The sequence below is a fragment of the Oncorhynchus mykiss genome, chromosome 10 (assembly GCF_013265735.2).
Source record: "Oncorhynchus mykiss isolate Arlee chromosome 10, USDA_OmykA_1.1, whole genome shotgun sequence".
In the NCBI taxonomy this organism is placed as follows: Eukaryota; Metazoa; Chordata; class Actinopteri; order Salmoniformes; family Salmonidae; genus Oncorhynchus; species Oncorhynchus mykiss.
Genome location: NC_048574.1, coordinates 47,083,662 through 47,098,133, shown reverse-complemented (window position 1 = coordinate 47,098,133; position 14,472 = coordinate 47,083,662). Strand labels below are relative to the sequence as shown.

Sequence of the window (14,472 nt, the reverse complement as noted above, 5' to 3'; positions counted from 1 at the left end):
GCTGCGGGCCTCCCGGGTGGCGCAGTGGTCTAGGGCACTGCATCGCAGCTCTAGCTGTGCCACCAGAGACTCTGGGTTTGCGCCCAGGCTCTGTCGCAGCCAGCCGCGACCGGGAGGTCCGTGGGGCAACGCACAATTGGCCTAGCGTCGTCCGGGTTAGGGAGGGTTTGACCGGTAGGGATATCCTTGTCTCATTGCGCACCAGTGACTCCTGTGGTGGGCCGGGCGCAGTGCGCGTTAACAAAGGTAGCCAGGTGCAAGGTGTTTCCTCCGACACATTGGCGCAGCTGGCTTCCGGGTTGGAGGCGCGCTGTGTTAAGAAGCAGTGCGGCTTGGTTGGGTTGTGTTTCGACCTTCGTCTCTCCTGAGCCCGTACGGGAGTTGTAGCGATGAGACAAGATAGTAATTACTAAAAAATGAAAAGGGGGTAAAGTCTTTCGACCAAAGTCTTTCGACCACTGACACAGATTAGCTTCAGTGCAAAAAAAAAAATCCTTTTGTTGCTCCCAAAGCAATGGATGGGATGTTTTCAGAGGATGTCTGGCAGACAGGTGCGGTCTTATTCATGGGTTTAGATTTGTATTAACGACCCAGTGAAGTTATTCCTTCAGGCTAAAGTTTTGTTTCCTGTCGTATTACAGTATTATTGGCTTTCTCATTAGAAATGATGGCACCCTCTGGTTGGAACACAACACAATCTGTTCCCTCTTTATAGGGATCGGAGAGACATATAGTAATTACTCAGATAGAGGGCTTTATCTGCCATCACTATGTTGAGCAAACATTTGTTAAGATGTTTATACATACTGGATTGTTGTCTCTCACTAAAAAAAGAGGTTGTGTTATCTGGGGAAAAAATCACGTGGATATTTTTATTCCACACATCCGATTTGTACATTTACAGCGATTCATAAATGATAATAGACTGTGGAAGCATCCATAATTAAAGTAGGCCACATTTTGGAAGAATTTGTTGACAGAACCTTTCCCCTCTGCCATTTCTGCATAAAGAAGACAAAGTTAGACTTTCTTTTAGGTGTCTTGAAGGGCGGGGTTAGCTTTATGCATATACTGTAAGCACCATAATTGAACGGGCTCAGCAAGTTTAACCAACGTATTGGAGGATAGAGTATCTGTTTTAGGCATTAGTTGTAACATGAATTGTAGAAGCCGGTACAATGAAGACATCTAACTAGCCTGCGGCAATCCCTTGTTGTGTCCTTACGGTGGTACGCAAACGTTCAGCACCAGCACGAACCAAAACAAGAAGCTGGTCGCTGATTCAGCACCACGGCCGTTAAACAGCGCCAGGCAGCTCATAAGGAAATGTTTCAACGCACCTGTGTTGGGCTCTGTCTGCAGGTCTGCTGTGATAGACACTCTGTGACGCTTTTATTGCCATACTGCTCTCAGACTATTTGGAATCCGGCATCTGAGGATGTCTAACGGTTTCCCCCTGTGAGCTGGCTGTACAACTGAGGCTCTGTGTTCAACTGATATACCGTGTGAGGGTCTCTAAGAGGAGTGGTCTTTGTTCCCTGTCTCATGATGGTTTGATTTGATGGGTCTGTTTCCTCTTCACATTGGCTCTCATCTGCCCCGCCCCCTATATCTGGGGCCCTCAGCGTTTTGATTGGATTGTACTGTACTACATGAAGTCATGTTCCCTGGTACAATACATCCCGCAGAGGGAACTAATGTGATAGGAAGGACAAGCTAGCTAATGTAGAATAATCCTCTGCACCATCAGTCTGGACCAGAGTTAAAGTAGCTTGCAAACATTATCACATAAAGTAAGATAAAAAATAAAAAAAATGTAACAAAACATTATGCGATTAGAATTCTCTGGGATCTTTTCCCCGTGCTTAACTTTAAGTCTGAAGTATTTGTGTCCTAGCCTCAGAGCAGGTGATCACGGACTGTCTTGACGTCCCATTGGGGTGTGTTGTCTCACCTCACTGTGTTGTCTCCACAGCCGTGCCCTTCCCCCTGAGTCATCGCCTCACGTTGAAGGAGGTCTTTGACTGTGAGGGGAAGCCCAGGGTGGACCTGCTCAAAGCCCACCTCACCAAGGAGGGCCGCGTGGAGGAGGCCGTGGCACTGCGCATCGTCAACGAGGGCGCCGCCATCTTGCGCCAGGAGAAAACCATGCTGGACATAGAAGCACCAGTCACAGGTGAGGAATAGAGATCACTTTTACCTTTTTGACTTTGGCGAAACAAACGTTGACTAACGTTCATATCACGGTCCAACAGGGTGGAAGGAAGACAGACCTGTCTGTTGAAGAATAGATATGATTTCTTCTGGTTACTTGGTCCAGTGGCGAGTGAGAACGAGTATTATGAGTGACTAGGTTGCTGTGAGAGTGGGTCTGTGGGTCTAAAGTGCTTCAGACTGAGGGACTCTTTTATAAGCAGGTTAACGTGAGAGTGAGTCTGAGCTCTGGATTAAACCTGCACTGTAGAGAACTTGGTATTTTGGCTATCTGGGAGAATGTACTTTCATTTGATGTATAAATGTATGTGTGTGAAGGTGTCTTACTGTACTATGTCTATAAGCAAATATTTGAGGGCAAGTAGAGTGTCTGAAAGTGAAACAGGAAGACAAGCATAGCGAGACTGGGAGTGAGTGTGCAAATGAATGACCTGAAATACAAAAATAAACTACAAAGCACCTGACTGGAGTTGAAATGAAGATGAAAAGTAGAGACGGCAAAGCAGGACTCTCTATATGCAGAGTCCCATATCGGGTAGCTGTCACTTTCAAGTGTTACAGGCATGTAAGAATAATATATTTCTCAAGCACCTCAAGCGCACTGTATCTCTCTTTATCTTTCTTTTCAAGTATCAGAGCATCAATGTTGAGTGTTGTTTGAAGATTCCTCTGACAGGCGGCACTTATACATGATGAGGACCAGAGTATACTGAGGCTTGTTCAACCAATCATAGAAGTACAGAGGTTTGTCACCTCACCTGCATTTAAAGGGTTTGACTCCAAAACGCAATAATAAACCAATTGAAACTCAATAAAACGTATAGCTTATGTCCAGCTGAAACTGGTTCCGGCTGCTCATCTCACTTACGCCTGCTGCTGAAGAGAGAGAGAGAGCGAGAGCGAGAGAGAATGTGTGTGAAAGGAGCCTTGGTCTAGGCTACTGTTGATTGTGAAGATGGAGTCCTTTTTTGTTGAAGTTAACAAAAGTTAGAGGGGAAAGAGTATAGTGAAAAGATGGGGAATGTTTCTGTATTGTAGTGGATGAGAAGAACAAATGGACTGTGCAACTCACTATTGAGGTTGGAAGCAATTTTCTACTTATTATCAATTGTTTAGTCATTTTTATTTATTCATTATTTTACCAGGTAAGTTGACTGAGAACACATTCTCATTTGCAGCAACAACCTGGGGAATAGTTACAGGGGAGAGGAGGGGGATGAATGAGCCAATTGTAAACTGGGGATTATTAAGTAGGTGACTGTGGTGGTTTGAGGGACAGATTGGGAATTTAGACAGGACACCAGGGTTAACACCTCTACTCTTACAATAAGTGCCATGGGATCTTTAAGGACCTCAAAGAGTCAGGACACCCGTTTAACATCCCATCTGAAAGACAGCACCCTACACAGGGAAGTGTCCCCAATCAAATTTTATTTGTCACATACACATGGTTAGCAGATGTTAATGCGAGTGTAGCGAAATGCTGGGGCATTGGGATATTTTTTTTAGACCAGAGGAAAGAGTGACTCCTACAGGCTGTCCAACACCACTTCCATCAGCATGTGGTCTCCCGTCCAGGGACTGACCAGGACCAACCCTGCTTAGCTTCAGAAGCAAGCTAGCAGTGGGATGCAGGGTGGTATGCTGCTGGCAAATTATTATCTTTGTAATTATTATTGTAGGCCTATTTAATCATCTAAACCAGTTCTTTAAATAGCCTGTGCAAAAAGTGTTTTGTTTGATTTTGTTGGGACATTTTTGTTGGCTAAATTAAGTTCCAAAGGCAGTGCGCACCGGCACACAAATCATTTTTTTATCATTTGTTTTTGTTTTTAAGGAGATGTAACTGTGGATCATTTGGCCAATATCGCTTGTCAATTGATGGCGCTGGCAGGGCCCAATTGTAGTTTTACAGTTGTTGTTTTTCTCTTTTTCTACTCTCGGATCTGAACGGGTCGCTCGGATGCGAACCAGACCCAAACGGTCTGTTTTCCACGGTCCTTGTCAGAACGGGGCTGACTCGCCTGGGGTCCATTTGGAACGTGTCTCTGTTTTTTGAAAATGTATCTATGCATATGGGAGATCCATTTCCATCTTTTTAGACCCGTGAAAACCTCTAACTTTTCTCTCTCTCTCTCTCTCTCTCTCTCTCTCTCTCTCTCTCTCTCTCTCTCTCTCTCTCTCTCTCTCTCTCTCTCTCTCTCTCTCTCTCTCTCTCTCTCTCTCTCTCTCGCTCTCTCTCTCTGTGTCTCTGTGTCTGTCTCTCTGTGTCTGTCTCTCTGTGTCTCTGTGTCTGTCTCTCTGTGTCTGTCTCTCTGTGTCTGTCTCTCTGTGTCTGTCTCTCTGTGTCTGTCTCTCTGTCTCAAACCTGGCCCATTATCTGCTCGCATGGAGCAGTGCCCATTTCGGATCTCTCAATTTGACGTATCTTCCCAGGTCCCTCAACATGGATGCAGATATACGTTCCGGGGGAGTCCTATCTCTACAGAGTGGAGACCGCACCCCTCGGGTGGTTGCCCAGATATGGGACCAGTTCAGCACAGGCGACGTAGATCTTTACGCATCGCGTGCAAAAGTGCATTGTCATCTGTTCTTCTCAATGAAGGATCTGGGCGCTCTGTTGGGAATGGAGGCTTTGGCGTATCAGTGGCCTCTGACCCTGCTCTATACGTTTCTTCCGGTGGACCTCATTCGTGGAGAGGGTCTGTTGTTGATTCTGGTCGCTTCCCGTTGGCCCAGACAACCCTGGTTCCCGGAGATCATCCGCTTGTTGGGCGGGGGACCCGTGGAGGGATATATTGTCCCCGGCGCACGGGAGAGTTTGGCACCCACAACCGCAGATATGGGATCTGTGTCTGTTGTGCGCTTTACACATGTACACTACATGACCAAAAGTATGTGGACACCTGCTTGTCGAACATCTCATTCCAAAATCATGAGCATTAAAATGGAGCTGGTTCTCCCTTTGCTGCTATATCAGCCTCCACACTTTTGGGAAGGCTTTCCACTAGATTTTGGAGCATTGCTGCGGGGACTTGCTTCCGTTCAGCCATAAGAGCTTTAGTAAGGTCGGGCACTGATGTTGAGCGATTAGGCCTGGCTCACAGTCGGCGTTCCAATTGAACCCAAAGGTGTTTGATTGGGTTGAGGTCAGGACTCTGTGCAGGCCAGTCAAGTTCTTCCACAACGATCTTGACAAACCATTTCTGTATGGACCTCAGTTTGTACACGGGGTATTGTCATGCTAAAAGAGGAAAGGGCCTTCCCCAACCTGTTGCCACAACGTTGGAAGCACAGAATCGTCTAGAATGTCATTGTATGCTGTAGCGTTAAGAGTTCCCTTCACTGGAACTAAGGGGCCTAGCCCGAACCATGAAATACAGCCCCAGACCATTATTCCTCATCCACCAAACTTTACAGTATGCACTATGCATTCGGGCAGGTAGTGTTCCCCTGGCATCCACCAAACCCAGATTAATCTTTCGGACTGCCAGGTGGTGACCTGTGATTCATCACTCCAGAGAACGTGTTTCTACTGATCCAGAGTCCAATGGCGGAGAGCTTTACACCACTCCAGCCGGCGCTTGGCAGTGCACATGGTGATCTTAGGCTTGTGTGAGGCTGCTCGGCCATGGAAACCCATTTCATGAAGCTCCCGACGAACAGTTATTGTGCTGACATTGCTTCCAGAGGCAGTTTGGAACTCGTTAGTGAGTGTTGCAACCGAGAACAGACCATTTTTAGGCTCTACGCGCTTGAGCACTCAGCGGTCCCGTTCTGTGAGCTTGTGTTGCCTACCACTATGCGGCTGAACCATTGTTGCTCCTAGACGTTTCCACTTCACAATAACAGCAGGTACAGTTGACTGGGGTAGCTCTAGCAGGGCAGAAATTTGACGAACTGACTTGTTGGAAAGGTGGCATCTTATAACTGTGCCACGTTGAAAGTCACTGAGCTCTTCAGTAAGGCCATTCTACTGCCAGTGTTTGTCTATGGAGATTGCATGGCTGTATACACCTGTCAGCAACGGGTGTGACTGAAATAGCCAAATCCACTAATTTGAAGGGGTGTCTACATACTTTTGTATATATAGTGTATACGGATAGGACCAAGGATATCTGCATTGTGAGCAGCGTTTGTATTTTTTTTTTGCTAATCCAGCTCGGAGTAGGGCCCTTTCTAAGCCGCGTCTCTCTCATTGCATTGTGGAGGCTATGTCCCTGGCATATGACACCAAAGGATAATGGTTGCCTAGCGATATGCATACTCACTCCACTCGGGGTGTGACAGCTCCTTGGGCATTGTTCAAGAGCATGACGAGTGGGGATACCTGTGCTGCAGTAAATTGGGGTTTCCCCACATACCTTTTGTGAGGTTTTATCACTTGGATGTAACTGCTCCTAGTGTGGCTCCTAGGGTTCTTATGGCTGGCTCCGGGAGTGGGTGTTAGGCAGCGTGCAGGTTGTGCATTTATCCGGGTTACCACAGTTCCCCATGTCATTGAGCCTTGGGCTGCCCGTGGGAGCGGCAGCGTGTAAAGTGCGCATTTTCCAGGTTACCATAGTTTCCTTTGGACGTGCGCCGTGGCAGTGCGCGCGTACACAAGTTACTGCAGGTTTCCTGTGGGCTTGAGCCTCCAGCTGCCGTGGTTCATCGACTCCGGTCGATGCTATGCAGAGCATGTGTTGCGCTTCACCGAGTCACGACAGGTGTTCTGTTTTTTTGGGGACTCGCGATTCCTTGTACGAGTTCTGGCTTTTCAGGCTCACAAGGGAAGTATTGTTCTTGGAACCGTGGGGTCTGTGGACTTATGCTGTGGTGGCAGCGTGTCAGTACACATAGCCAAGTTGCAGCAGGTTCTTGTTCCCTAATATGGGGCTCTGACAGTTCAGTCCTCATCAGGCTCTGACAGTTCAGGCTTCTCCGGTAAGTATTAGGGAAAAGGATGGCTTCCGTAACCCCTTTTTGGAGTCGGTGAAACGTGTGTGTGCTTGGGCTGCCACGGGCCTCCTAGTTTGGTATCATCTGAGCCGGCTTGGGGCGTGATTGTATGTCCCTTAGTATGTTATTCAGAGTGACCGATTGAAAGGGAACATACGGTTATGAATATAACTACTGTTCCCTGAAGGAGGGAAAGAGGTATAACATATTTTGGTCCAACATATTTGGGCTCACTGAATTGAGGAATACTGGCAGCCCCAGTATTATAGCCAGGAAGGCGGGGCTTCCGAGGGCGGGCTTAGCATCCATTGGTCCGTAGGGCGTGATTTCAGTTTTCTTCAGGTGAATATGATTGCTCGTTGATTTCGAGGTATGTTATACCTCATTCCCTCCTTCAGGGAACAATAGTTATATTCATAAGTGTTCATTCTCTTGTACAGTGACTCCACTCAGCCCACTGCAATGGTAGAGCGGAACAGCCCGACAGTCCAGACAAATCGACACTACTGAGCATGAACACATCCCAGCGAAAGCTGCTTGGCTGCTGGAGCACCCAGGTGGTTCAAATGGACTAAGATACCCTTTCAAAACACTAGGCACCTTTTTTGATATTGTAAACATGAGAAGCAATTGCGAGAGACAGAGAGCGTTTACATGAGTGTGCATGCGTGTGTTTGTTGTAGATAGACATGTGAAATAGCTTTCTGGTAGTACTGGAGAACAATAATACAAGTAATAGTATTTACCATTACGTCTAATCCCATAGCAAGTAGACCTATTTACCATTACGTCTAATCCAGTGGAAACTGCTGAGGGGAGGACAGCTCAAAGTAATGGCTGGAATGGAGTCAATGGAATGGTATCAACCACATGGAAACCATATGCTTGATACTATTCCATGAACTCTGTTCCAGCAATTATTATGAGCCGTCCTCCCCTCAGGATCCTCCACTGGTCTAATGCCATAGCAGGTAGACCTATTTACCATTACATCTAATCCCATAGCAGGTAGACCTATTTACCATTACGTCTAATCCCATAGCATGCATACCCATTTACCATTACATCTAATCACATAGCAGGTAGACCTATCTACCATAAGCATTCTCAAAGCTACTTGTTTATTTGATACGGACATGACATTAATAATAGACCACTTTCACACATACTTTATTCGTCTTCATTTTGGCTTATCTTACCAAGTCATTATGAACAGATACGGTTATACTAACTCACAACACGCGCACCCAAACAACCAGCACACAAAGTCGCTTACTGTACAAACACTCCCATATGCACGAGTCTCACGCGCGCACGCATACACAAACCTGCAAACACAACAGCACAGCAAAAGCACACTCACTCATTGGACATTGCTGGTTCATTCACATACACATCCTTTTCGGGATTTAGTCTTGCCTCTGTCATTAAGAACAGCATTCATGGGATGCTAGATGCAGACTAACTTACATAATACTTCCTTAGGGAGAGAGAGAGAGAGAGAGACTAGGTTCTCTTCTGTACACATCAGCCTGTTCTACTCTCCCCCATGTCTGGATCCCCTGTCATACTACGGCCATGGAGGGAGAGGAAGGCTGGAGTAAGGCAGTAGAGGACACAGGAAGTCACCGTTTACCATACTACATCAGCAGCTAGTGTTCACTTGGACTGGGCTGTAATGTGAGTCCCGACCCATTTGCTTTGTCAGATAACTGCCCATTTATCCCGTGTTTATACAGGTGATTACATTGAGATTAGAAATCTATTTGTACGCTGGTGCCTGCCTGTCCTTGTTCGTGTGCTATAATTTAGTTAGAAATAGGCACACTGTGTGTCACCGACATTAGGGGTCATAGGTTCTTCTAATTCTAGTTTCATTTCATTTGGTATTAGTATCCATTTTCATTCCTGCTCTGAAAAAGGCATTGGTTGCCATTGTGCAGCATGTGTTACCAAGATATACTAGGAGTTGGGAACATGATAAATAGACATAGCCCAATGTACAGATGGCTCCTCCCCTGGCACTGAGTGATTGATTGGTGGACGGACTGACGAAATGGTTGATTGGTTGGTGGGAGATGGTAAATGGAGACGGGATACCTTAGTTACAGTACAATGGGGTAGTCCTTCGACCCTCTGGTGAACAAGCGCCACAAACATGAGGGTCCTATGCTTCATTTGTTGAGCATGAAATATGGATGATGATGTGGGTATCAGTGCAACAACATTCTTAAGAATAGAGTTGCAAAGTGTGGATCTCTATGTAAGACGACTGTATTTTTGCTGTTACTAGCACTGTTTTAGAGTGTCTGTGCTTAGTCTTACGTTTGTGTGTGTGTGTGTATTTATGCATTCATGTACTACTACTGTATGTGCAGTGTGCATATGCTATTTGTGCGTGTGTGTGCAAGCATGTGTGCGTGTGTTGATTGCTTTACTCACACAAGCAGAGGCTCCCACTCGCATTGCTCTGAGCTTTGAGTGGACAAAAGGCCACAGTGGAGCTGATAGAGGGAGACCGAGGCAGACGGAAGGAGGAGAGGGAGGGTGAGTGGGAGCGAGAGAGTGGTGATGAAAGAGAGGAGATGTGGAAAGATGACGAAATGAGATGCAGGTTTAGTCTGTAAAGCCACAGTGTTGAGCATCCAGGGTCCAGTTGTTATTGTCTCCAGGGGATTGGAGCCAGCCAGCCAGAGTCCCAGAGTCCCAGCCTCCCAGGCTCCCTCCCCCAGGCCCAGGGTCCCTGAGCCACACCCACCTCCTACTGGGGGTAGAAAGAGAGAGGCCTCTGGGGGCAAACACCCAGGCAGCATCGCTATGCCAACACCACGCGAGGGCGAGATGATATATAGAAACTTCCATTTATTTAATTATTTATTCTCATAAAAATCATATCGCCATGGCAACAGGAGTTTGCAACTTCTCTCATCTCTCTTACACTCTCTGAGAAAATCACTGAACCGAGAAACAGCATAAATCTTCTACTGTCTAATTTACACAGGAAAAGCATGCATCACACAGGCACTCTCTTTTTCTCAGTACCACACACGCAGACTTACAAGACTGCAGACACACACACTTTATCATAAAATTGAAGTCGGAAGTTTACATACACCTTAACCAAATACATTTAATCTCAGCTTTTCACAATTCCTGACATTTAACCCTAGTAAACATTCCCTGTCTTAGGTCAGTTAGGATCACCACTTTATTAGAAGAATGTGAAATGTCAGAATAATAGTAGAGAATTATTTATTTCATATTTTATTTCTTTCATCACATTCCCAGTGGGTCAGAAGTTGACATACACTCAATTAGTATTTGGTAGCATTGTCTTTAAATTGTTTAACTTGGGTCAAACGTTTCAGGTAGCCATCCACAAGCTCCCACAATAAGTTGGGTGATTTTTGGCCCATTCCTCCTGACAGAGCTGGTGTACATGAGTCAGGTTTGTAGGCCTCCTTGCTCGCACATGCTTTTTCAGTTCTGCCCACAAATTTTCTATGGGATTGAGGTCAAGGTTTTGTGATGGCCACTCCAATACCTTGACTTCGTTGTCCTTAAGCCATTTTGCCACAACTTTGGAAGTATGCTTGGGGTCATTGTCCATTTAGAAGACCCATTTGCGACCAAGCTTTAACTTCCTGACTGATGTCTTGAGATGTTGTTTCAATATATCCACATAATCTTCCTCCCTCATGATGGCATCTATTTTGTGTAGTAGACCAGTCCCTCCTGCAGCAAAGCACCCCCACAACATGATGCTGACACCCCTGTGCTTCACGGTTGGAATGGTGTTCTTCGTCTTGCAAGCATCCCCCTTTTTCCTCCAAATAGAACGATGGTCATTATGGCCAATCAGTTCCATTTTTGTTTCATCAGACCAGAGGACATTTCTCCAGAAAGTACAACCTTTGTCCCTGTGTGCAGTTGCGAACTGTAGTCTGGCTTTTTTATGGCAGTTTTGGAGCAGTGGCTTCTTCCTTGCTGATCGGCCTTTCAGGTTATGTCGATATATATATCTCGTTTTACTGTGGATATAGATACTTTTGTACCCGTTTCCTACAGCATCTTCACAGGGTCCATTGCTGTTGTTCTGGGATTGATTTGCACTTTTCGCACCAAAGTATGTTCATCTCTAGGAGACAGAACACGTCTCCTTCCTGAGCGGTGTGACCGCTGCGTGTTCCCATGGTGTTTATACTTGCGTATTGTTTGTACAGACGAACGTGGTACCTTCAGGCGTTTGGAAATTGCTCCCAAGGATGAATCAGACTTGTAAAGGTCTACAATTTCTTTTCTGGGGTCTTGGATGATTTCTTTTGATTTTCCCATGATGTCAAGCAAAGAGGCACTGAGTTTGAAGGTAGGCCTTGAAATACATCCACAGGTACATCTCCAATTGACTCAGATTATGTCAATTAGCCTATCAGAAGCTTCTAAAGCCATGACATCATTTTCTGGAATTTTCCAAGCTGTTTCAAGGCACAGTCGACTTAGTGTATGTAAACTTCTGACCCGCTGGAATTGTGATACAGTGAATTATAAATGAAATAATCTGTCTGTAAACAATTGTTGGAAAAATTACTTGTGTCATGCACAAAGTAGATGTCCTAACCGACTTGCCAAACTATAGTTTGTTAACAAGAAATGTGTGGAGTGGTTGAAAAACAAGTTTTAATGACTCCAACCTAAGTGTATGTAAACTTCCGACTTCAACTGTATATAAAATGTCCGCTGTGTACTTGATGTAATGCTAACAGATCCAGTAATAATGTGCTGATCTTTTCTCATGCTGTGGGATTTGATGTTTTGCAGTGTGTGGGGACATCCATGGGCAGTTCTTTGACCTTATGAAGCTGTTTGAGGTGGGTGGCTCGCCGGCCACGACGCGTTACCTCTTCCTGGGAGACTATGTGGACCGGGGATACTTCAGTATCGAGGTAAGAGACCTTTAGACTGGGAGGCATTCCTGCCGTTTCCACATGGAATGAGAGACAAATGGCGTCTCTGTCCTGCTGCCTCGCTCCCTGTGCCACTCCGTGTGCTGTGCTATGTCCCTGCGCTGCTATATTGGAGGAGCTATAGTGCACTGAAGCACCGCAAAAACACCACGTGGCCAGCTTCCCCCGGAATCTTCCGTGAGGAGGAAGGAGGAATCATCCAATCACATGCAATCGATGCTGACAAGTTGCATTTGCATAAAGGAAGGCTCTCCCGCTGGCCTGAGGGGTTGATTATCCGCAAACAGACTGGCTCCACCAATTCTCATGATTATCATACTATCTTTATCAGCTGTCACCAAATCAATGGCTGGGGGTCCTCATCTGATATATACTGAACAAAAATATAAACCTAACATGTAAAGTGTTGGTCCCATGTTTCATGAGCTGAAATAAAAGATCCAAGAAATGTTCCATACGCACAGAAAACGTATTTCTCTAAAATGTTTGTTTACATCGCTGTTAGTGAGCATTTCTCCTTTGCCAAGATAATCCATTCACCTGAAAGGTGTGGCATATCAAGAAGCTGATTAAACAGCATGGCCATTACACAGGTGCACCTTGTACCGGGGACAATAAAAGGCCACTCTAAAATGTGCAGTTTTGTCACACAATGCCACAGATGTCGCAAGTTTTGAGGGAGCATGCAATTGGCATGTTGACTGCAGGAATGTCCGCCAGAGCTTTTGGCAGGGAATTGAATGTTCATTAATCTATCATAAGCCGCCTCCAACGTCGTTTTAGAGAATTTGGCTGCACGCCGAACTGGCCTCACAACCCACAGATCATGTGTAACCACACCAGACCTCCACATCCGGCTTCTTCAATTAGGGGATTGTCTGATACCAGCCAAACAGACTGTCAATAAATCTGAGGAGTATTTCTTTCTGTAATAAAGCCCTTTTATGGGGAAAAACGACTTCTGATTGACTAGGCCTGGCTCCCCAGTGGGTTGGGTTGGCTCCAAGTGGGTGGGCCTATGCCCTCCCAGGCCCACCCATGGCTGCGCCCCTGCCTAGTCATGTGAAATCAATAGATTAGGGCCTAATGAATTTTATTTCAATTGACTGATTTGCTTATATAAACTGTAACTCAGTAAAATCGTTGAAATTGTTGCTTGTTGCGTTTCATATATTTCAAATAAAGGTCCATTTTCAGGCCTCTTCTGGTTTGAGCTCGAGGCAGTCATTGATCGTGATACGGTCTGATTTTATATCCAATGTTATATAACGCCGACGTTGTTATCGTCAAGCTGCAGCCTGATGCAGGCCTTTTTTTTTTAGGTCCTGAACAGTGTATCATATCATTCAGTTTTTGTGTGTGTATGTAAACTGATCTAATAACCCTTTATCTACTCTCTTGACAGTGTGTTTTGTACCTTTGGTCGCTGAAAATCCTCTACCCAAAGACGCTATATTTACTGCGAGGAAACCATGAATGTAGACATTTGACAGAATACTTCACCTTCAAACAAGAATGTGAGTACTCTCCAGAGATGTTCTATTTCTGTGTCATCTCGTGCATTGTTCCTTGAGAGGCTATGAAAGGATTCTTGAAAATGAAAGCGTGATACATTAGCGAAAAGTAGTGGATGGATGGTTCGAGCCGAGGTATCCCACGAGGAGAAGCAGTACTACAAGTACTACAAGTACAGGTAGACCTGGAACCTATTTCCGTATCTTCTCCGGTGGCACATCACCATGGTTACCAATGCTGTGAAAGGTTGGGGATTAGGAGTTAATGAAAAAAGACTGCCGTGGCATACAGACACACACAAACAAAGATGAAATCGGGTGAGCCCGGGGAGAAGTGTGAGAAGGTGTTGTGATGAATATCCGAGATCCCTTAGCTGGGAAGGAATATGACAGATGGTAGAGGTGTTCTCTGGGTCTTAGGTGATTTACCCAATAAATTACTGGGAGTTTATAAGGAAGTGTGCGACTCTTAATTTTATTTTTTATAGTTCTCTGGGTCTCTTAACATCCATGGAGAAGTGCATGACGGGAGTCATCTTGTTCTTCTCTGCTCAGTCGGATCACACAATACAGTATATCCTCTTGAGAGAGGATGGTTGGATGTTATTACGAAAAGACATCCAAAAATGTATGCACTCCCTACTGTAAGTTGCTCTGGCTAAGAGTGACTAAAATGTAAATGTTTTTGACTGTGAGATATTGTGTTTGTTCTTACTTGGACTATCTGTTCCAGGCTGAAATCTCTCTTAAGCGTGAATCATGCATTAATGTCAACGGACAGCTTATGTAACAGTCAAAGCTATTAGCTCGTATCTCACGTCAGGATTCCACCTTGATGG

General features: G+C 45.5%; 1 protein-coding gene across 4 annotated transcripts in view; it reads left to right on the top strand.

Moving 5' to 3' along the window:
- LOC110534116 (serine/threonine-protein phosphatase 2B catalytic subunit alpha isoform) overlaps window positions 1-14,472 on the top strand; it is a 52,938-nt gene that overhangs the window by 23,503 nt on the left and 14,963 nt on the right. For all 4 annotated transcript variants that reach the window (XM_021618794.2, XM_036990515.1, XM_021618793.2 and 1 more), the window contains exons 2-4: window positions 1,976-2,176; window positions 11,974-12,098; window positions 13,525-13,636. In XM_021618794.2, the coding sequence (XP_021474469.2) occupies window positions 1,976-2,176; window positions 11,974-12,098; window positions 13,525-13,636 (438 nt within the window). The remainder of the gene's footprint in view (window positions 1-1,975; window positions 2,177-11,973; window positions 12,099-13,524; window positions 13,637-14,472) is intronic.